Source organism: Anguilla anguilla, chromosome 4 (assembly GCF_013347855.1).
Source record: "Anguilla anguilla isolate fAngAng1 chromosome 4, fAngAng1.pri, whole genome shotgun sequence".
NCBI lineage: Eukaryota > Metazoa > Chordata > Actinopteri > Anguilliformes > Anguillidae > Anguilla > Anguilla anguilla.
This window is the reverse complement of record NC_049204.1, coordinates 64,295,884-64,320,681: the sequence shown is the minus strand read 5'-3', so window position 1 is coordinate 64,320,681 and position 24,798 is coordinate 64,295,884. Positions and strand designations below refer to the sequence as shown.

The 24,798-nt window shown below is 43.6% G+C and overlaps 1 protein-coding gene across 1 annotated transcript; it reads left to right on the top strand.

The window, feature by feature from the left end:
* Positions 1-1,450: 1,450 nt before the first annotated feature.
* On the top strand, positions 1,451-16,531 carry opn7a (opsin 7, group member a). The gene is made up of 6 exons (XM_035412882.1): positions 1,451-1,860; positions 9,274-9,361; positions 11,358-11,520; positions 12,016-12,143; positions 12,936-13,270; positions 15,845-16,531. The coding sequence occupies exons 2-6, from the start codon at positions 9,274-9,276 to the stop codon at positions 16,454-16,456; spliced, it is 1,326 nt and encodes a 441-aa protein (XP_035268773.1). The 5' UTR covers positions 1,451-1,860; the 3' UTR covers positions 16,457-16,531.
* Positions 16,532-24,798: the final 8,267 nt, after the last annotated feature.

The following is a 24,798-nucleotide window of genomic DNA, read 5'->3' as shown; positions in this document are numbered from 1 at the left end:
TTATTTCTTTCTAGGCTTTGAGGCAATTATTTTTAGAGTTTTATTTTGTGAAGAAAAAGCATGCTCCTTTCTCAAGTGGAATTTTACATTTAATACAGCATCACTGTTTCTCTTCTGAGTGCCCGAGGGTTATAAGAACCATCGTAAAATGGAGGTCACTGTAAATGGACGTTTTCTAGGTTTTTTCCTCTTGCCTGTGATTAACAAGCCACTTACCCGAGTTCCATTTTCCATCAAAGGAAATGTGGCGTTTCTCAGGTTTGTAATATCGAATCTATCAAAGCCTGTAGCTGTTTTTAAATATATATATATACTGTTTAGGATGAGCTTGGTCTTCGGTATTACTGCATAGTTTTGATTTACCTGCCCTGTTGGGGTCATGTGGTTTCCGCTTCAAATAACTGCTGCATGCGTTAGACACTACTCCTTTGAATTACCGACTGAGCGCAGGATTCTGACAAGTCAAGGAATCTTTTCGAGATTATTTCCCTCCATTGTCGTACAAGTTCCTTCGCAATAAAACTAAATAAAATCTGGTATCATAATATTATGCGTTCTTAATGTAGGCTGTTTTTCTCTGAGGAAAATAGGTACGTAGTCTACCTTAAATCCCCGCTCGCTAGTAGAATATTTAACCATGTTAGGTGCAACAGGAAAACCATTATCTTCTATCGACAGATCAAAGATGGGAATATACCCCTTTTTTATGGCCTAAACAATATAATATTGACATTCTAACATTAAAAAGCGTGGTCTAACTATTGTGGGCGGGTGGGTGGGATGGGGCGTGCGGTGTGTCGTATCGACTATCAAGGACTTGTTTTTTTTAATAATAAAAAAAAAATGCTTCCCCTCCAAACGGACGGCGATCGTGCATGTCGCCTATGCCCAAAACGTCGTTCCCAGGTGTTATTTCGTTCAATCTGCGTGCGCATTTTACGAAGTTTTTTGCGCAATTAAATCAGCGTACACAGTTCGGTAAACTGAACAGTGGGCTGTAGCTATATTAATTTTTGTCACCCAGCATGCTTCAAGATGTATAACTGCGCTTCGTTACAATTAAGCCGTGTAGCATGTATAGTGTGTAGGATGTATCACACGCGATTACGAATCGTTAGCTCAGTTAACAATTACTTTTTCAACAGGAGCCAACATCACATTCATTGTGTTTTTTGAGTATTTATTTAAGAATGGCTGGGGGGGGGCGGGGGTTCCGAAACGTGATTCCAGCGCGTGCGCCTCCCGGTCCCGTTCATTCATCAGTTTTTTTTCCAATTGCGATAAAAATGCACTTCCAGGTGGAAGCTTTCTGGAGTGTAAATGATCTGTGTTTATTGTGAGAAAAAAAATCGCCGGTACACTGTGCGAGTACTAGGTGCACAAATAGTAGTAATTTTAATAATGATGTTAAGAATAATAGGAAGGAAAGATGAAAATTAGGGCACATGTACCTCAAAATTGTGCAATTCCTCTTTTAACACATATGATACCTACTGGCGACCAGCGTGTCAAACACCGATATGCAAATTGAATACTGCCTCTCTTCAGCCACTCGTCTAGTTTTATGGAAGTCCCGAGAAGTCGTTTCTATGGCATTGCGCGAGGAACGAAGGACTTTGATGCACCCTTCTCCTATTTGTTGTTTTACGCATTCAGTTTGTTTTCAAAGCCGGGCATTCAGGATTGGCTAGCAATGGGTTAGTACGTTTCTTACAAGCCCTTGTATTGTGAAAATATGTCATGTCAACGCAAGGCATAGGCATTGTTCCAAATGAAGTTCTATCGCGCGCGGGTCACGTCTCCGTTGGATGAATTCTTTGCGATTTCTGGGATTTGTACAGTGTGAAATACGACACCAAGGTAAGAGAGATTTAAATAAATTATTTATTTGCGCCTCTTAAGACTATACGGTACTGTTTTCCACGAAAGTAATTTAAGATTGAATGCAATTTGAATGCAGGTTCATCCCATTAACATCAAATACCCCAAGTTTGCGATTGCAAATTGTTGTTCCAAAGTTTCCATGCCGTCGCAGCCAGCAAGGCAACGTTAAATTTTGGACGGATAGTTGTTAACCTACGCTCAAGCGAAGTAAAATTACCGAAGGATGCTGGATGTGACTTTGATCCCTTGGATGTCATTCTTCACACAGTTGTGATTCGACCATTGAATGTTTGTTATACGGATGTGAATAATTCCATTGTAAATTGCAAAATAATGCATTCACTTTAAATGTGTTTTCTGCTACAATATATTCATTATTTGTTGATCCACGACTCAATCCATTTAAAAAAGACTAGTTTTATGTATAAAAGTAGTTTTATGTATATTGTAAGATAATATTCCACAGAACGTTCTGTACGGTGCTGTCTATACACCAATTTTTACAAAAGTAACCAAATAACTCAATACGTTCCCTAAGATGTTAGATTACACACTATTAAATAAGCTAGGGTAATAAACGTTTCGGACGGGCGTGTACTGGGTTTCAACATGAGACTAGCCTTAGTTGTATTTCTGTGTCGTTAAAAAAAAGGGCTGGTTCTCTTTGTTTAACTCGTCACGCGCACGCTTTGGGCCACAGTTTGAGCGTCTGTTAACTTGCACAAATTGATTATGCTCTCCCTCAATCAGTATTCATTCAGTGATGTGTGGTGTAGTGCGCGCGCTTAGGTGCATTCCACACCATTCCCTGTGCTACGTTCACCCTATCGGAATTGTAATGTCAAAAAGAAAAAAAAGAGCGATAGATCACATTTATCTCAGAACGACAACCGTTTTTCAGGTGAATTAATGAGCTTCGCGGTCTGTCCATACTTTTTGATTTCTGGGCCTCCAGCAATCGGTGAGTGCATGTATATGGAGGTCCCACTTGTGAACTGTAGCCTATACATAATGTATTCTCTGCCCGTGAAAGATGGGGGGCATTTATCTGCAGTGTGGACTGGATATGACAGGAAATGTCTGGCGCGGGAGAGAAATCCCAGCTCTGCACTGCTGCAGGGTCCAACTGTCACATGGAGAACGCGCACTCCGACCAACTTCCAGTAAAAAAAAAAAAGACGTTCGGCTTCGTTGCATTTCATTGCATTAAATTAGCAGACGCGCGTGTGCGGAGCGGTCTAAAATGTAAGAGAGCGTAAGAGCATCCACCTGAGGTATGTGGGCAACACCTGGCGCCCACCTGAGGTATGTGCGCAACACCTGGCTAAGAGCATCCCCCAATCCAGCAGCAAGTGTATATGCAAAAGCACTAATTGCAAATTAACTGTCCTGAACCAGAAACCTTGTGCGGCGGTTACTGCTTTCAAATGTTCTCCACAGCAACCTTGAATGTACACAGCGCATGCTCTGCCTGCCCTTAGTGGTCCAGCGCTTGCTGGTTTTTTGGAAGGAGACTTACTGGTAGATGCTGCGTTCTGATCTCATAGTTGGCTCCCCTCCCGTTAATACCTCAGGAAGGGTAGAATACTGCAGCCCAAGCAAAAACTCTAAATTGGAACGTGGAACCCTTTAAGTACTGGACTCCACAATAGTATCGGAAACAGCTGCCCAGTCATCCGCCCGCCAACGTAGTTTTTGGCGGAAGTTATTCTTGATGTTCAAAGGACGTTGCATTACCATGTCAGGTCAGGATTTTATTCATTTAATCTTTTTTTTTTTTCAAAAAGATTCTCCCCGCTTTCTCGCACGAATTGTGGGAAAGCAGGTGAAGTCTTAGCAGTGGCACGTTGCGATTCAAGTTTTAGGGAATTATATTTACAACAGTCGGCCTGATTTATGGTGACTTTTAATCAGAACAGCTGAGGTGGAGCATCTCACCTTTGGGCTTATGGACAGTGCCCCACTGTGGATACAGTGTCCATCAGGCGCTGGGATCTGGACTCTGCCTCACGTACCACATGTTGCTTTAGCTCCCCCTACTGGTACAACAAGTATTTCTACAGTTATTTGTAAATGGTAGGTGAACAATTGTTTTTGTTATTTTTTTTTTGGTTTTTTTTTTCAGTATTTCAGATGAACTGATGTGTGTGCATGTATATATCACAAATTTTTCCAAGTGATTTAACATGACAAAAGAACAATAAAAATACAAATCTACTTATTTAATACTACAAACAGTGAAGCAGCATTTTTCTACAAATAGTCTTGTTTTGTCTAAAACGTTTAATTTGAAATAGTACATAGAATAGTTTTAATTTTAATTGAAAATGTACAGTCATATTTACTCACTCATTCTAATTATCTCCACATAAAGCAATTCTAATTAAGTCATTTTGCATTGTATTGACTGGAGTTGTAAGCATATATTTCTGGAACTTCACAAAAGCTTCAAAAACCTGTGTTATGTTTCGGTTATGCTTTGGAGTGAGCGACGCTTTGACGTTTTTGTAGAAGAAGAATCATAAGAATCTGGACTGACATTTCCATGGCAACATCATTTATCAGTATGTTCAGAGTTTCTGGGACGGCTGGCGGCTGTCTTGACAGGAGTGTGGGAAAATATCTTAAGAAAAGTAGTGTGAGAAATGTTTCTCGAAAGAAAACCTGAGATCCCTAAGGGCAGCAGCAGCTAGTGGTCTTGATGGATTTTGGGATCTGGCTGTAACACCGTGGAGTTAATTCCTTCCTTCTGCTTTTGCAAAGGAGTCCCAGTATTTTTGTTGTGGCAAAATGCATTCAAATGTGTGGTCAAATAATAACATGGATCTCTCATGAACAAAATACAACAAGGATGTTACAGTGGGATAAGGATCCAAAACATGGATGTAAGGGCAATATGAAGTGAACACACACACACACATGCAAAGGATGCTCTTGATGTATGAAAAAATGTCAAGGGTACTGTATATTTATGTTGTCAGAGATTCAAGTTGATTAACTTAGCATTGACATGTGTTTTTTTTAAAAAAAAAAACATGGTTTATGAATTTTGATATGAATTAGAATTTTTATCATCTTCTCAGGCTGGTTCCTTCCCATTGGACAGAGACATAGGCAGTAAATGGGATAACTCTGCTTTCCTTCATCCCCCCCCCACGCCCCCCCCTTACACCTATGGGAGGGTCTCACTCCTACAACTAAAAGGATATATAATTTCTCTGGTTCATTTGCCTTCCATTCTCTTAATGTTTTAAATCAATCAGCAAAGCCTTTTTCCCAAGTGCCATTAATTCCAAGGATGAAGTCCAGTATTCAAATGGCCTCTCCCGCCTATCTTCATTCTCAAAGCTCACTGCGCAACGTAAGCTCTCGCTGTGTAAGTGAATGTCAAGGCTTCCGCATTCACTAAACTGTCCGGGCTATTGTGAGATTTCAATGTGCACGACGTCAGGGACGCATCGCTTGTCCATACGAGGTCCTGTTGTCCTCGTCCAGTTATCGTCCAGCTTCTGTTGGAATGGTTTTGAATCCCAGTCCAAGTAACCGATTCATTTTAACATTTACTTTCCGTGACTCGTTGGCACTGGTGATGCCGCAAGCTAGTTAGGGGCCACTTTAGTTTTAGTTGTTTCCTTGGGCAGAGGTGGGTAATCCGGCTTCAAAGGGTAAAAAGACTGACCATGTATTTGCTCCACCACCATGCACTAAACCAGCTGATTCTAATTAGCATAACTCTTCAGGTGGTTTAGTGCATGTTGGTGGAGCAAATACATGGTCAGTCTTTTTACTCTTTGAAGCCGAGTTACCCACCTCTGTCCGTGGGGCTTTCAAAGAACTTTTGTCTCAGCTAATTAGTGGCTTCAGGAGCATTTGCCTGAAGGTTGAGGTGGTGGGGGGAAGGTGGGGCGGGGGGGGGGGGGGGGATGTTCGGGGTGTGGGGGGGTGGGACACCCGTGTGGGTATGTGTGTTGTGTTAGTGTGTGTGTATGCATGTGTGTGTGCATGGTGACTGCTTAACTACCGCCCCGTGCACACCAGCAAGTTCACCCCAGAGTTAAAACAGGCTTATTGCCTTGCCCACCTCCACCACCACCACCGCCTCCTCTTTCCCCAGACTGTGAAAGTGAAAGATCCGTGCAGATTTAATCCAGCTCCTGAAAGTTTATCGCTACGGTGGTTTTTCTCAGAGGAGAATGTGTGGCGGTATTCCAACCGCCCTTAGGCAAACGCTCGCTTTATTCGGTTCGCGGTAGCCTAGGGGGCTGTTAGGGGCTGCGCTGTTTGTGTTTCCCATCCGAGAGCGCGCTCGAGAGCGACGTTAGCCTCGCTAACCGACATCTAACCTTAGCGCGCTCAAGCACTTTTGCAACGCGCGAAGAACCTTTAACGGTGCATTTGCCCATTATTCAAACGAAAGCAGTAATTACGGAGTCATTCCTGGGAGTGCTTTCCACTTTGTGTTTTCCCTATAGAAATGCACGGTACGTAATGCTTGGGTTTTCACTGGTGGCTGCGAGAGCAGTGCTGTCATTTGTGTAAAAAAACAACAACAACAACTACAACAAAAAAAACCCCAAAACAAACAGTTATTGCTGTATTGTGCTGAGCCTGTGGCTCTATGAGTGTGACTCATAAATTTAGAACCTCTGTGGATTATCCTAACAAATAAAAATGTCAGCACTGATCTGTTGTACTCAAGGCAGAGAATACTTAAACTGTCGTATCCGGTTTTATTTTGTATTGACATAGCAACTCGAGTGCTTTATGTGGAAATTCAGCTCACGCACCACCAGCATTGAGCATCTACCTGGGTAATGTACGGCAGGAATTTATTGTGCCCCAGAACCCTGACCATACAGCGTCTGAGATGGAGGAGGGGAGAGGTTGCTCGTCCAGTCTGACGGGAGGTGGTGTGGTAGCCAGACTGAGAGAGACAGGCTTGGAAATTTCCCAGAACACCCTGCTCCTTGTGGTGAGCCGTGGGGACCGTTAAATGACCCTGGCGAATCAGAAACATTAAACCACCTCAGCCAATCAGAAAGGCTTTCTCTTCCACGACACACTGTCTCTGTCAAGGTGCTGGCACATGATCGATCCTTTCTTTGGCTCAGGGGGAAAGGCTGTCCCATACTGGACCTTCTAGAAGAAAGTTCAAGTCTCTCATCCAACCAATCACCATCGCTTAACCCTGCATAGCTTCGGTCATAATGTTGGGCAAGGTTTTCGGTTATTATACCTTCTGTGCCAAATTTTTTCAAATTTAACTGCATGCACACTGGTATATCTGAACAGATAATGACACCAAGTGTGGCAATCACTGCTGGTACTATATCAGTCTGAAAATATACATTCCGATGTGCACACACTTTGATAACAGTGTAGTTGTTGTTGAAACTGCTGGAAAGTGTACAATAACCCTGTACCCTGTCGGGTGTTAAACCGGGGGGGGGGGGGGGGGGGGCGGCGGCGGCGTTAGGAGTAAAATGAGTCGATAAACAGTCCCACACAGATAAACAGTCCCGCACAGACCTCTACTGAAAGGATCAAAAGGCACAGCCTCTTTTCTCCATTGTGTGTTTATATATCTGGGTGATTGTACCTTTGTGTAGTTCTCTCTCTTGTGCACGTTTCAGAATGGCTACTTTTATAAACCTTGCTAGGTGCGTACCTCAGACGGATCACTACCAATAAACTCGGCAATGATTTCTCCAATAACGCAGAGCACTTCACGCATTCTTCTCCCGCTGGCTGTGCCACAGTTCCTTCACTGCAATTCGCCCTTTGAGGGAAGAGAGCATGCACAAAGGAGACGGAACGGCGGTTTGTTCATTCTCTCCAGTGTTTTGTTGACTGCCAGCCCACGCGTTGCGTTCACGCCGCAAATATTTTTTCCTCTAACTGCGCCGCGAGACGTAAAAAACAAAAAAAAACAAAAACGTTGAGCGCGTGACCGTCTTCCTTTGCGAAGCGCTGGATGACCGGGCTTTATGACGCTGGGGAGCGGCAGCTGACCACGGCGAAAGCTTACCGACCCGTACGGGCCATAGACCTTCCCATGGCAGCCTGAAAAGGGCACATGTGTGGCGTAGTGACAGAGGGCTGCGTGGCTGTGTACGCGATTACATACAAACAACTGGAAATATCTTACCGTTTTGCAAAAAAAAAGAAAGAAAAGATGCTGTTTTGCACGTTTAAGTTTTGGTCATGCGGCTTTGACTCTCGTTGGGTTTGCGAGTGAAATAAAATGTAATGTCCTGCATAAAAACATGTCCTTTTGTTCTCTTTGTAGTATTGACATTGCCCCCCCCCCCCCCCCCCCCCCCAGTTGTTCAGTCTGGGACATGACCGCCAGGTGTGCAGGTATAGTTTCATCCAGGATATAAACTCCAAGTGCTGGTCTGTCTGGGATATGACCTCTTTTCTGTCGCACTGTATACATCCATGTAGTTATTATATAGCAATGAAGCATTAATAACTGCATTTTACTTGCCTGCATTAAAAGTTTGTATTGCAATTTAGGCCAACATGAAAACACTTGCAAATGTAATTAAGGAGAGTAGATGTACCAGGCAGTGAAACTCTCCTGCGTTTGCTTTGACACTACCTGCCTATACATGCTGTCAGCCAGGAGAATGCTGTGTGTGTGTGTGTGTGTGTGTGTGCGCGTGCGTGCACGTGCGCTTGTGTGTGTGTGTGAGCTTGTGTGTGTGAGTATGTGTGTGCGCTTGTGTGTGTGTGTGTGTGTGTGTGTGTGTGTGTGTGTGTGTGCGCGTGTGTTCAGCTCCTCTCTCTCTCGCTTTCTCTCAAATTTCAAATTTCAAAAATGCTTTATTGGCTTGATGAATACAGCCACTCGTGTTGCCAAACCAGAAGTGAGATAATAAAACCATGTTCAATCTGTGTAACTATGCACTCTCTCTCTCTCTCACTCTCTCTCTCTCTCTCTCTCTCTCTCACACACACACACACACACACACAGACTGCTCTCCTACCATTTGTCTGTAGCAAAAACGTGACAGCACATCTATCTGTGTGTAAGTGGTATGACCTTGAATAGCCAGATGAGATTTTCAGTTTTTCCTTAGATTGTGCATAAACTCCCTGATTACAGCTCCAAGGCATATGAATTTACTGCCATCTACTGTGCATCTTGGCTCTTGTGCATAAATATATGATCTTTGATTAGGCATCCTCATGAGGTATCTGTTGGGTTGATAATATTTCTTTCTCAGATCTGTAACTGAGAAGCAAGCAAATAGGAAATCTAAATATGTAAAATATAAGAAAATGCCTATTTTTTATGTCTATATAAGTTTTTTGCAACTGGTGTATTGGAATTGTTGCTGTTGTTATTATTATATTTGTAATATTATTTTTCTGTCATTTCAGATGGGGAGGTTAGCTGACAACACTACATTTCATTCGAATATACCAGAGGCTGCAGATATTGTTGTTGCAATTGTATATAGTATATTTGGTAAGTGAACTTACTAGAAAATGCACTATTATTTGTTTGTATTTTGGACTGACTGCTTAGTGCCCTTGACTGATAATAATTAATTGTTTAGGTTTTTGATGAATGATTCTGATTGTGATTCTGAAAGTATTTACCCAAGACACATATGGTATGGTTAAGTAGGGGCTATACAAAACCCAAAAAATCACCTAGATACCATACCAATCAATACTGTCTGTTTACTGCCGTCCAGCTCTTACCCATGTCATGAAGTTCATTACTAGCAGAAATTATGTCTACTCGTGTATCCACTGGCATGAGTAAAGCCAAACTCTACATATCATAAGTAGTAAGGAACAGCTGATGTGTCAAAACGTTGAATGTGAACTAAGAATTGCAATTGGCTCTCTGGTAACATGTATATTTGATCTGTGGTTTTTTTTTTTTTTTTTTGGCTATGCCATAGCAATAGCCATAATAACTTTTTCTGTTGGGGGACAGAAGCAATTATGAAGAATAATATTAAGTAACAGTATTAAGCGAAATATGATCGAGTATTTTAAATTGAATGAAGTATTCAGGTTTTCCTCAAAGTATGAAAAAATATACCCATTTCTGCGTCATTTTTAGCCGGTCGGTTTAGCACGTATTTTGCGATGATATCAATACCCTGAGACTGCGGGGAATGCAGGAAGAAAAAAAAAAAAAACATCTTTGGATAACAGCAGTATTCCCAGACGAGTTTTGTCGTGTGTATTACTGCGAGATTGCACCCACAAGCTGTCCCCTGACACTGACTGCGCACGAGCACTGTGAAATTGAGACACCGCATATTGCAGGCTATTTTTGGACCTCGCGTGCCGGTCTCTGTTTGGGCTCTGACATTCTGTGGATTTTTGCAAAGCTTCTGTCGAGCCGGTAATATGACGGGGGCACGCGTCTGAAAGGTGCCAGAGATTAGCCAGGCTAACCGTCAAAGCCTTTGATCCCGTAAGTCTTTCCTGCAAATGCACGTTACGAACACAATTTGTCAACAGTTTTATTTCCCGGATTTAAAAGGAGCCCATAGATTTGGCCTTTTGTACTGTTGTGAATGAAATGAAATGAGAAAGTCTCATTTTTTGCAGATTCAGTTGACAGGGATGTGCTGAGGTGTTGTTCACACTTTACACAAACAGTTTTTTTTTGTTTTTTTTGTTTTTGTTTTTGCAAACACATGATGACATAGTCCTAAGTACACTGTCACTAGTTAGACCAAATGAGGGAGATGTTCTATTAATGCAGTAGACCTGAATTAATACATATTATACGTACGGACCTGCGTATGCAAACAAATTATTAATAATTTATGAATGCTATCGAAAGCATTCAGGCTCCCGCTGGCTTAGTTCACCTTGCAGGGCGTCCTTGGTTCTGATTACATAGGCCCTTGTTGGGGCCTTGCCAAGCTCCGGACCCTTGTGAACGGAACATTCTGGAACTGGGCCCGAAGGCACGTCTTGGAATGGAGATGAAGCCTTGGTGTCGTACATCTAGCGAATCTTACGTCAGAAGCCAGGTGACTTCTTTTTTTTTGTTGCCCTCACACAGCTGGGGAGAGAAGACTAAGACTGGGGCAGGCATGAAGATGAGGTAGCCATTTCAAGGGCTTCTACTCTGAAAATGGTTGCCAACTTCCATAGAAATTAGCTGGATATTCAATGTGGTACATTTGCCATCTACTCAGTATAAATAACATCATCATCAACCTGATGCTCAAGGTACAGCAACGTCAAATACCTGGATCCAGCTGCAGGTGCGTCGAGGAGAGGTTTTAGGACAACTGATCTACAGAACCGTTAGTGATCTATTAGTGCGTGATCATTAATCTGCGACGTTTGGGAACCAAACTGCTGGAGACGACTCATTCTATGTGGGGGTCACTTTGCAGCTGAACGGATGCACTAATTCGGTGTGGTTTTACGCAGCGCTTGTTGCTGTGGTTTAGTCACGTGACCTCTCACCCGTTCCGCTGCAGGGGTCTGCTCGCTGTGCGGTAACAGCGTGCTGCTGTACGTCTCCTACAAGAAGAAGCACCTTCTGAAACCGGCCGAGTTCTTCATCATCAACCTGGCCATCAGCGACCTGGGCATGACCCTGTCCCTGTATCCTCTGGCAATAATATCCAGCATATACCACAGGTAACTCCGCCCCGCACCGCCCTGCTCACCGGTCACGTCAGAGCAGCGTTTCGCGTTCCACCAATCCCGTTCGTGGAAATCTGGTGTCGTGTAGGCTTTCATTTTAAACAAAAAAATTTTGTACGCTTGATTCTGCTAATTAGCAGCTCAGTGAGATCGCCTGCCGTTGAAGGAGTTGTGCTTTGTTAGGGTTGGAGTGAAAACCTTACAGGACGGTATCATCTCCAGGAACAGAAAACCACACTGCGCTGGAACAGTAGAGGAATTTCCGTGTGAGGGTTTTATTTATTTTATCTATTTATTTTATTTTACAGGATTTTATCGCTTTCAGACTGTTTCAAGTGTAAAGAGAAGTTGACCGTTGGACACGTTTTGGCGATTATAAGTGGGAAAATCTGAGCGACCACACCCACATGCTTGAATTTTGCGTGTTATGGTTTTTCTAGTGTCTTTGTGTCTCTCAGTAAACCAACCATGATGCTCTTTGTTTTGTAGGTGGCTGTACGGAAAAACCATGTGCTTGATCTATGCTTTCTGCGGAGTGCTGTTTGGGATTTGTAGTCTGACGACTCTGACTGTACTGAGCACTGTATGCTGTCTGAAAGTCTGTTATCCTTTGTATGGTAAGCGCTCTAAAGAATTGTTCTTTACAGTTGTCTTGCACAGCATGTTACAAAGTATTATATTTACTGCTAAATCTGATCTGTAGAAAATGTGTAGACTGGGCAAGTGTGTATGGAAAGAAACAACATATTTACAAGCAATCGAGGGCAACCTCCCATTGAACCAGAAAATGCTTACGTGGAGGTTGCATTAATGAGGTTAAAATGGAAGTGATTGAGTGGTCACAGGAGGACAGGCAGAATTAGATCTCCCAGTAATCAAAATAAGATCTTTATGGAAAAATCGGATGTGACAAGAGATCAATAGAGCACAGAAAAGTATTTGAATCCGAAACAAACTACGTATTTGTCCCAGGTCTGTTCAGCAAAGACACCTGCAAGAGTTTAACAGCTGATTCTTGTCTTGGTTTAGTTTAGTTTACAGGCATTTAGCGGACGCTCTTATCCAGAGCGACTTACATTGTATCCCATAATACAGCTGGATATATACTGGAGCAATGCAGGTTAAGTACCTTGCTCAAGGGTACAACGGCAGTGTCCTACCGGGGAATCGAACCTGCGGCCTTCAGGTTACAAGACCAACTCCTTCGCCATTATACTACACTGCCGCCATTATACTACACAATTGTCTCCCGGCAACCGTTCGCTAGCAGCCCAGCTTAGCGGCAGACCACCTGCTATCAACCAGCTATGTGGCCACTGTTGCATGGACGCATGCGCGTGCGCGGTCGCGGCTATCGCGGATTCGCGCCTGTTTTAATTTCGTACGCGTTTTTTTTTTCTTATAAATAGGGAACCGGTTCAACCCCGACCACGGGCGGCTGATGATCGCCTGCACCTGGGCGTACGCGCTGGTGTTCGCCTGCTCGCCGCTGGCCCACTGGGGCGAGTACGGCCCCGAGCCGTACGGCACGGCCTGCTGCATCGACTGGACGTCCGCCAACACGCAGGCCACCGCCCGCTCCTACACCGCGGTGCTCTTCGTCTTCTGCTACGTCCTGCCGTGCGGCGTCATCCTGTCCTCCTACGCCCAGATCCTGGTCACCGTGCGCGGGTCCCGCAGGGCCGTGGAGCGCCACGTCTCCGCCCAGACGCACACGAGCAGCGTCCAGACCATCATCGTCAAGGTGAGCCGCTCAGCCAGCTGCAGCGGGGCTGCCCAACCCTGCCCATTACACTACATTACACTACATTACATTACATTACCCTACATTCCACTACCTTACCTTACATTACACTACATTACATTACATTACATTACCTTACATTACACTACACTACATTACATTACATTACGATACTCTCCCCCCAGACGCACATGAGCAGCATACAGACCATCATCGTCAAGGTGAGCCGCTCAGCCAGCTGCAGCGGGGCCACTCAGCCCTGCCCATTACACTACATTACACTACAGTACATTACATTACACTACACTACACTACATTAAACTACATTACATTACATTACCTTACATTACACTACCTTATCTTACATTACATTACATTACACTACATTACACTACCTTACCTTACATTACACTACATTACACTACATTACACTACATTACACTATATTAACTGAGTTAAACTGTGCAGCGATTTCAGAGAACCTGGCCGGGAATTGGACCAGGACACTGGAGGGGGGGAAACCCTGCACCCTTTGCAATGAGCACTCCTGAATCTCTCCGGACCGCCCTTTAACGGCTATTCCCAAAGATTGATCCTGAGATGATATCCGGTTGCCCCCCCCCCCCCCCCCCCCCCGTAGATTCCCATCTCTCAGAAAAGAACAGGAAGAAGGTCTGTGTGCTGAAACAGCTGGCAGGTTAACAGCCTTTGAGGTCCCCCCGCCCCTGAAAATGAAGACCTTGATTGCTAGGGCGTGGTTGTGTTAGGGTTCTGCCTTTGAGGTGTGGGGAGGAGACTGCACACGCGGTCCACCTTCCAGAATCCTAATGAGTAAGGAGACCACGGCTTCGTTTTAAAAGAGGGCCCAGACATCCTGCTTGGACAGGATGCACATGTACAATGGCTGACCCTAGTGGAATGAACCCGTAAAGCTATGGGGGACGTTGGGGAGTGTGATGGATATACATCTCAGCGTGACGATTGGTGTGAAAATATAAGAGTGTGAATGTTGACACCGTATGTCCCTCTAGCCACTGGATTAAATCCCTCCTTCTGTCTACACAGTTTGTATTTCGAAAAAAAAATGACTCCATGTACACAGACACTAATGTTCCAGTGCCTGCCTGAATATATAAGTATTCTAACTGTGACATATTTTAGGGTGGAACATTAATTGTATTTCTTGGCAGACATACACATCTTATCTAGAATACTGTGTAGGTATATATTCTCTCATTGCATGACATTGCACACTGTGGAAGTAGCACTGCTGAAGGGTAGCATTTGAGCAATACCTCGTATCAGCGATCCTTTCCTCATTGAGATAATGCTGTGCCCGGGAGAAATGTGATCGGTTAGGTCTTATTGGAAATAAGTGAGAGGTTGCACAGATCGATTCTGCAAATAATGTTATTAACTCCCATGGTAGGAAACACAGACACCGAGGCATAACTTCATCATTCTCCCCCTGGGGGCTGTTCTTTCCCGAGGGGGGGGAGGGTGGAACGGACCCTAATAGCACTCTTGCTGATGAAGGCCTAGATCCAGATCGGGGTGTCAGCCCGACCACTGGCACAGGCCTCGGTGATTATTAATCCAATTTGGGCGATACCCTGCTGGGAACAATCAACTTTCTGTACAGCGTGCTGAGTGCAGCACACCTCAGCTCAACACCATTCCGTCATTCGCCCCCCTGCCCCCCCCCCCCCCCCCTCGCCTGGAGGGTCATTCGACGGGGCAGCCTGCACTCACTAACAGTACCTTGGCGGGCTCGCGGTGTTGATTGTCGCGGCTGGGTGCTTTTCTAAAAGCATGTTCCCCTCGAGTCCCTGAGTGTATGTACGGGCTTGTCTTTGATCGATGAAGGCCTCGGTTCTGCGTATCTGGTGTAAAAGAAGAGGAGAGAGGGGGTGAAAGAGATGTCGGTTTGAGACACTCTGCTCTACGTCCGCCTAGCCCCCGAAAAAGGACTACCCCACCCTTTGCATGCTGATTATGCGAATAACAACCTTACGTCAAAGTGCACACAGGCTAATGACTGAGTGAATCAACTGTTTAAAATACAACGTGTTTGAGATGTCTATGAAACGGTGTGCAAAGTAACATTTTGAATGTAAACATTCCTGATGTTTGGAATATAGAATATATATATTTTTTTTACAATATTTGGTAAAAGTGCCCACAAAGAACCTTACCAGAGACAAGCTTGGTTCTTGGAATGGTTGGCAAGATGACACTAGATACTCTCTCTTGATGGTATGAAATGACCCTGTGTGAGTTTAGTGGTTATCATCATTTTACAGTCTTATGTCCTTATAACCCTTTGAAGTGTAGGCTTTTTTTTTCTTTCTTTTTTTTGCAAAGTTTTACTCCAAATTCAGTGCCGGTGTTCTAGAACTCTGCTGCTATCGATTACCAGTCGTACTTGTGACATCAGCATTAGAATGTTCGGCTAAGAACGCTCTAATCAGACACATTGTGATCTCACGCCTTGAGAGGCTAAAGGCGATAGCGTTGTTGGTGATCGCGCGCTCGCTCTCTCTCTCTCTCTGCTTCCTTCCTGCGCTCTTCAAGCTCAGCGTGGCCGTGTGCATCGGCTTCTTCGCGGCGTGGAGCCCGTACGCGCTGGTGTCCATGTGGGCCTCCTTCGGCCGCATCGAGAGCATACCGCCGCTGGCCTTCGCCGTGCCCGCCGTCTTCGCCAAGTCCTCCACCCTCTACAACCCCATCGTCTACCTGCTGCTCAAGCCCAACTTCAGGCACACGGTGCGCAGGGACGTCGGGACCCTGCGGGAGGCGTGTTTGGGCCGCTGCCTGCGCCTCGGCGGGCTGCGGACGCGGGGCCACAGGACCCCCGCGGAGGCGGGCCCCGGGCCCCTCAAGAGGAGGAGCGGGTCCAGCTCGGCGTCGGCGCCCCCGGGGCCCAGGTGCTCCAGCTGCGCCGGCGAGAGGTGCGGCGACGCCTTCCAGTGTTTCAGGAACTACCCCGGAGGCTGCCGGCTGGACGTGAACGCCGTGCAGCTCTCCCTCCGGGAAGGCGCCTCCGCCGGGCCGGGGCGGCACCCGAAAGCCCGCCGTCCCGTCGAGAAGAAGGCCGTGAGGGTCGTCGTCCGCGGGAAGAAGAGCCCCGAGACCGATGGCCCGGAGATAGCCCTGGAGACGGTACCGACGCGTGCAAAAAACTGAATGTCCCTGATGTTAACGTGTTATGTGCTTTATCTCTTTTTAAATTATTAACTTTACAACAAAACAAACAAACAAAAAAACATTTACCTCAGTACTTCAAATGTGAATTAACCCTGGGTATGTTATTGCAGTCTGGGCTAGTGTTGATCAGTGCCATCGAAAGAATGGATAAGTGCGGTTTACACTCAGGACAAGTCAGACAACGCACGTGTCTCTCTTAAAAAATAAAATAAAGGTTTGTACAGCAGGTGATCAGTGATCAATGGTGAGAGATAACTGATCTCACTGAATTATTCTTTCAAGCATACATGCAGTTATTGCAAAGGAAATCAAATGTACCTTGAATGTTTTTATTCGCACATACATTTAAGCTCAACTACACATTGAACCATTTAATTCAGGCGTATCTGTCACCGTACTGTTATTAAGATTGAAGGCCCTGCTGATTGATCTACGATTTCAAAAATTACGAAAAGGCTTGAGTTACTCCATCTTTAAAAAAAATAAATAAAAATGCTGTTGATAACATGCTTGACAGACAAGTACAGCACATACTACAGTGGTGAACCAATCAGGATTAGATGCCCACAGTGAGCTAGATTTGTTTCCTGTTGGTTTTGTTTCTCTTGATCTCATCAGCAGGCCTTCAGCTAAACCAGAGGCTACTGCACTGGGTGACAAAATAATTTTTTTGTTAAGGAAACTATTACAGGTTAAGACACAGGTTAACATCACAGTACATTTTAAAATGTTATGGGCTTCCTTCGTTCAGCTTTTAAAAGATTTGTTCTAATGCCCAAGGCTATGAGCTCATTACAAAACTGATTTATTTAAATGTATTTATTATTTGTTTATTTTTTGCATTTTTGGCTTAATAACCTTCTTTAATTTCAGTTCGGGTGAGTTCCTCAGTCCAGGGTTAAAAGGTCCCTCTCACTTCCTCTCAGGTTTTCAGAGTTGTGGGTTTACATGAGAAGATCATCTTGTTGTTACTTTTCCCTTGAAAATTTCCTTAAAACATTAAATCTACATAATAGTATATGTTTAAACTTTTTTTTTTTTTTAAAGGCTCTGCAATAGTTGAAATGTTAATTAAAAAAATATCTATTTATATATTTTCATGTGCATAGCTTCTCCCGTAGAGGAACCACGCGCAGTATTTCAGATCCGTTGGCTTTCTGGTGAAGGTGCTGCCTACAACCTAATGTGAAGATATTGTGTTATTTCTTTTTTTTCCCCCCTCCATTTACTAGGCCTCGATGTTGATAAGATGACGTGCAAATGAGGAGAAACAGGAAGCTATTAAGCTTCGCGATGCGCACGGCCACTTTCGTACGGGCTCCTCTGTTCCCCCGAGTGGCTTTTAATGCTCGTCATGGAAGGACCTGGGCATTGGAAAGCAGTGAGAGCAAACCAGAGGCACAGACTCGCTCTGAATATCAAACATTTGCCTTCTTTTTTTTTCTTACGTTTTCATCAGAGGAAATCGCTTTAAACGAACCTCTTTCATGTTTACGTTAGCGCTGGTTCAAGCGCGCGTGTGTGTGTGTATACGTGCATTGCAAAAGAATTGTCTTTATCATGTCACATGTTATGCTGCAGTATGCTGCCGTGGTATCTTTACAAGCAGGGCACTACAGGGATTAGCGGAAAAATAATGTAATTACAACTGTTTTATGATTCATTCCAGAAACATCCTTTTTTTGTAGAAGTCAATGGTTGGCAGTATACATTCGGTGTATTGAAGTTAACGGTTCACAGTCAGTGTGAATAATTTAGTTCACAGTAAATCAAGGTGCTCAGGGCGAATTAACCTTTACCGAGTAATTCGGGATAAGCTCCTTGCTCAAGGTTACACCAGCGTTGTCCCACACAGATCAAATCTTTCGGCTCCTTATCCATTTTTCAAAATGAGTCCATGCCGTTGCCCCGGAGACCGGCATCACATTTAATCTCACAAAAGGACAAATAGCAACCAAAGAAAAGACAAAAACCGGGGTGTTTTCAAAGTCGTAAAAACCCACTGCTGCGAACATATACTGTATTATGCAAAACAAAACAAACAAAAAAACTCGGGAAGACTTTTCTTAGTATTGAATTCCTTTAAGCTGAATTGCATGGTTAGAGTCAGTTTTAGTGGAATAAATTATGTAAGGCTAGACGTCACTACATGAGCCTGGAGGATAGGAGTAGCTCATCGGATTCTTCTTCATCTTCATCATCGTCATCATCATCATTTTCATGGGCATTCTGTTACAGATTATCATACAGGGAAGCCTGTTTGTCATTTTGCCTAATTTATACATAATATTCATCTCCATCATGTGGAGCTACATCTCAATCTCCAATCCACTCCAAGCTTTGGAGCCATGTTTGATGGCATAGCACCAACATAGCATCATGTCAGAACGCATGCAGTACATATGCGGATCCATTTTAAAATGGACAGCTGAGAACAGTGTATTATTTACCATGTCATTGATGACAAACTGATATAAACAGGCATGAAATTTGGAAAACAAATAAAGCAAATGTGAAATTAAACATTCCCCCCTTCTAGCATTGCAATGTTTTTTTTTACAAAGAGTGAGTCCAGAAGTTCTGTTATTTAAAGAATGAAATGTGTAAAGTGAAGCCTCCAAACACAAAAGGAAATTTAGTCTTGCGTGAGCCCCAATGCGACTCAGCTGGTTTCAAAGGCACATCCCAGCAACATGTGACCGGTGAGCTCATTTACTTTTTCAGACAATGTCACCCCGTCCAATGTCATCGGAGTATAAGGTGTTTGAGCCCTTTTAAAAAAAAAAATCTGCTGGATATTTTCCAGAACATACAGACGTGTGCTACTGGCCACTTACAGTATAGCACCAGTTCTAACTGCTGAAAGAACTGTCTGGTAAATGTGAAGCGTTCATTAGCAAGCACGGAACCGTCCAGACCCACAGAGCACCGCCTACGCATGCGCCTACAGAGGCCGTCCGTGAGTGAGTGAGTGAGAGTGTGTGAGTGAGTGAGTGAGTGAGTTAGTATGAGTGAGTGAGTGAGTGAGAGAGTGAGTGTGAGTGAGTGAGTTAGTGTGAGTGAGTGAGTGAGTGAGAAAGTGAGTGTGAGTGAGTGAGTGAGTGAGTTAGTGTGAGTGAGTGAGAGTGTGTGAGTGAGTGTGTGAGAGAGTGAGAGAGTTAGTATGAGTGAGTGAGTGAGTGAGAGAGTGAGTGTGAGTGAGTGAGTGAGTGAGTTAGTGAGAAAGTGAGTGTGAGTGAGTGAGTTAGTGTGAGTGAGTGAGTGAGTGAGAATGAGTGATTGAGTGAGTGTGTGAGTGAGTGAGAGTGAGTGAGTGAGTGAGTGAGTTAGTATGAGTGAGTGAGTATGAGTGAGTGAGTGAGTGAGTGAGTGACCACAATTTGCGGCGCATAGCCCACGGCGGCAGTCCTGCGGCATCATGGGAAAAAGGACTGGGAAAAGCAGTAGCAGAGGCATGATCTGGAAAACACAACACTGAACTCCCCCAAGAGATAAGCCTTTGTTCACACAGGATCAGAGATCCACATATCAAAAAGACCAGCAAGGGATTTTACTCTGCTTTACAATATCTGACTGACCCCCACGTATCATTACCAGTTCTCCTCTACACCTTCCCTGAATTACACTGTTCTCTGATCTGGATTCCCTCCACAATGTCTTTTTTCTTCTGCTCGACAGAGAATGAAAATAGAGGAAGTCACTGACGTGTTTGAAAAGCCTCTGTTTCCAAGGAGACCTGGATGTTTGTTCGAGCATGGCATTTTCCACCCCTGAGCTGTCAGCAATTCTAAGAAGAAAAACGAAAATAAAGGGAAAATTTTTTTCCCCATAAATGCAACCTCAACTTAATTCTACATCTCATAGGACAGCAGTGCATTAAGGAGAAGTGAAGCACTCAGGTTATGACTCAGATCCATTTGCTTCATTTTAATGCAGGACCATATCCAATTCAATGTTAAATTGGATCGGATATGGCCCTGCATTGAAATCTGCAATGGACCCATATTTGCTAGAAAAATGAAGTTATCTTTTTTTTTGTTGCAGCTACTAGCACTAGGGCGCAGCTATCTTAGAACAAGCTAGGTTGTGACATCACAAGGTTGGTTTGTCTCAGCTGCCCAAGCTATTCCTATTAATAGACTGCTCACTTTCTGATGCGCCGATCCACGCCACGCTTTCAGTGTTTTCATTAATTCAGTAGCCTAATGATTGTTCTAGACGAGCGTCAATTTAAAATAGGCAGCTTCATGAATAATGGAAGAAGTGCACGAGATATTGCGCTTGTTATTCTCCCCGCTCGACGCTCTCCTTTCGTGTGCGGATGCAGGCATTACGCATTCACTTCAGAGCCTTAATTGCGGAATCGTATCGGGGAGCTGCACGCGTCCCAGACCGCTGCGTGGGCTACCCCGTTCACCTGCTCTCTTATCACATTGATGCCTGTGGCGCCGTGGTTCACACTTGCCCTACTACATCCACAAAAGACAATTAAACATCAGAGAGAGGGCGAGAGTGATGGGGAGTGGAGGGGAGGGGAGGGGAGGAGAGGGGGGGAGGTTTTTAATTATTTATTTTTTTTACCTTCAGTCTCTCACCTCAGTCACTCGACTGGAGCTCACGTGCGGATACATACAGCTGCTGCGAGCTGAGCAGAACGTGCCTGCCCGCCATCGCAACGGAAGTTTTCGCAGAGCCACCTGCAACGGCCCCCGTCCCGTTCCACATCGATACGATCTCATTCGGGATCACGAGGGCGCTGTACTGAAGGTGAAGCTCAGTTTCCTGAATGTTTGAAGCTTATTTCCCCATCCTCTCTTCTCTTTCTTTTTTCTGCATTGTGACACAAAAAATAAAATTTGTTTATATATATATATATATATATATATATATTTTAAAAAACCCCAGAGGACATAATTCAAGCTTTAGCAGCCGATTTAGACCGTCACATAGGGTGTCTCTGCAATGTCTCTGTACCACAAGTGACATGAGTGCAAGGTTTTTCTTTTCTTTCTCTCTCTCTTTTTTTTTTTTTTTTTTTACGTCATTGTGCTGCCACATGCAATCTGCAGGCCTTGGGCATAGCTGGTGGCATTCTGTGACAGCCTTTACACAGCCAGTGTCCCGTGACCCAGTTCAGAGTTTTCTGCACATCTCACACAGCTGGTGCTTACAGAAAAAAAAAAAAAAAACATCACATGAAATAAAACATTTTGAATTCCTATTTACACTGATTTCTTCTAAGAAGTTGTTTAAGGCAGAAAACAACCCTCGTTTATAAACGTAAAAAATATATACATATTTCTGTTCAGTGTCGCATTGGGAAATGTAAATCAATGAATTGAAGAGGCACATTTCTTGACTGTTACTGTTAGAACTACTTTTTTTATGTGAGTACGATATGTTTGTTTGCCTTTCGTCAGTTTATGAAAACAAGCACCCCACACATCTTTGCCAGTCATGGTAGTTTTCGGCTTTCAGCCTTTCAACTGAGCCTCCCGGTTACCGCTTCAGAGATTAAAAGCCTCCATTAACCTTGAATAAAAAAAAAAGATTTAATGTCAAAGATGATGCGAAAATTGGCAACGGCTTTGTTTTTTTTTGTTTTTTGTTATAGACCGTGAACGATCGTAACTTTTCTGCGTTGGGCATGCTCAAGTTGAAATGGGTGATGGTATCAACCAGTCTGACCTCTAGAGTGTGCTAAAAGCATTCGTTTTGAGCTAGAGGCAGGAAGGAAAACATTCTATTGATCTGCAAGCCCACCGCGTCTGGATGAGTTGGTGCGTGAGACGGTATGTACAGGTGTAGGGGGTTATAATTTCAGGCACCACTGAGCATTTTACGTACGTACGACTTCACAGCATGATGCTGTGCATAGGACCAGGAAATACGACGACCAGTTTTTCATTTATATGTACAGTTCACAGTGGAGCTGTCAAAATGAAGCAGAATGTGTAGGGAATGGTCGGAATTCCAACTGTGAGCAAAACTCACCAGTCTCTCTCACCAGTGTGCAGTGACAGTATGAATGGGATGGCTGTTGTGGTTTAGGTCAGTCACATGAAAGGCAATAGGTAAACGCTGACAATGATAATGATAGTTAATGATAGTTAGGAAATTCCACTTTATAACAACAACAACTACAGCAGCAACAACAACAACAGCAATAATAATTAATATGCCCTGCCTCTCGCCCAATGCATGCTTGGATAAACTGCAGCACCCCTGTGACCCTGCCCAGGATAAGCGGGTATTGATAATGGATGGAAGGATGGATGGATGGATAATAATAATAATAATAATCTTGTAAAACACTGCCATCTAGTGGATGACAACCAGTAATGACTCACCTCCACACATTGTGATCCGTGTACACTGTATGGTTTCTGCAGAGCTCAGAGGTCTCTTCATATCCTAGATTGCAAACTACCCAGGAGGGTATTACACAAATCACGATCACTGAGTTAGCTGGATAGATGCACTGAGTAAAACCTGAAACAGCTCTTTTTACTACAGTCCATGTTCCAGATTTGGGAGGGTGTTCCGGGTTTTACTCAGTGCAGTTTACTCCAGCTAATTTATAAATGCTGCTTCATCAATCAGGGTGCCGGTCGTTAAAAAAAATGATTTGTTTTATTTTGATGATAAAATTAACATTTAGGGTTAATATCCACATAAAAAATAAAATTCACTATAGCACTTCACATTGGAAAAAAACCAAAAAACATCTGGGTTTAAATACGTATTTTGTTTATATGTGTATACACACCCCCCCCCCCCCCACCCCCCCCCCCCCCCACACACACACACAGGCATTCCATCTCTTATATGTTTCCACACGAATGCAATCTTTCTCATCACACACATTTTACATTTTTTAGAAATTGGAAATATTTTCTTACTGAGGTCCTAAGAGGTTATCATCTAAATTGATGTTAAATAAAAAAATAAATAATACATTTTATTTAACTAATAAATTTCCCTCTAATCCTCAAATTATGCATCTATCTATACCCACAGTACTGCCCCATAATTGCCATAATCACTCATGTCAAGTCCTTTTCACAGTTAATATTTTATTTCAGTATACCACTTTCAAAACAGGGACAGAAAACATGTAAAAGATGCTTATGAAAGATCACTTATGAAATGCCATTGATTATCTTAAAAAAAAAAGAGACAGTTTGAAGTTGTTCTGAGGATAGCATTATTGGCCTATATAACTTCAGGCAATGCCTCGCATTCCTTCAGAAGCTTAATTATATATGCTTAAAGAATTAAATTTTAATAGAAGCAGCAGCTGTTGTGTGAAGAGGGGAATTAATCATGGGTATCAGGTAAGGCTTGTTTTTGTTGCTAACGTGCAAGGCTGTGTAATCCGACCCGGAGATCGCTCCGGTGTTTTAACAGGCCTCAAGGCCATGCCACCTGGCACGACGCATTAATGTAGCAGCAGCGTGCACGGAGAAGCCCATCGGACAAGCTTCCCTCCAGCAATGGCTAATGCAAAGCATCGTTATAAGAAGAAAAGAATCAAAAACAAACAAACAAATGCCAAGTCAGTGAGAACGCACATTTTCCTTCTGCGCGTTCATAGCAACACAAGTGTGTATCCAAGTACTAAACAAAATCTTCATCGTGGTGAACTTTAAACTAATGTATAACCATGGTTATGTAACAGTATGGTGGTGACCAAGCCTTTGAACTAAACCTGTCAGGAGTGTGGCTGAGCAACAGAGCCAAATATGTAATAAAGGGTCTCTTTTGTTTTTAGATGCACTACCAGGTCCCATCAAAAGAAGGATATGTACTTCAACTAGATGCACATGCACAGCAGATTAGATACTGCCTATATGCGTGTTTGTGTGGAGTTGATCAGATGCTGACAATATGCACATGCACAGGAAACCCAATACTGCATCGGCTACAGTGTCAATGTAATGTGTACTTGTTCCTTTTAAATAAACGAATAAATGAATAAAATGTACAAAGCCTGGAATGGTTGATGGCTTCTGTGTTAAAATACCTCAGATCTGTAGCCGTGTAATTCGCCAGTCAGAACATAGTATCCTCAGGAGGTCACACACACACACACACACACACTCACACACACACACACACTCTGAAATTAATTACCCACAGGGTATAGTACGTTTAACTAGATGGTGATGTTGGAATTTGAATAAAAGGTCAGGGGTCACCGTGGGTAAGTCTTAAGCTTGAGAGATCACAACGATAGTAATTCTTGGCCATGCTTGTTTGTCAGTGACATTGTTTTTCTTCTCCAGTAATTTTTCTTTGAGGGTTTCTTCTGTGCAGCT

Excerpts from the sequence above, each read along its gene's own strand:
- opn7a (XM_035412882.1), top strand. The coding sequence starts at position 9,274 with ATGGGGAGGTTAGCTGACAACACTACATTTCATTCGAATATACCAGAG. Across the intron at positions 11,521-12,015 it reads ATATCCAGCATATACCACAG|GTGGCTGTACGGAAAAACCA; the intron begins GTAACTCCGCCC and ends TTTGTTTTGTAG. Across the intron at positions 12,144-12,935 it reads AGTCTGTTATCCTTTGTATG|GGAACCGGTTCAACCCCGAC; the intron begins GTAAGCGCTCTA and ends TCTTATAAATAG.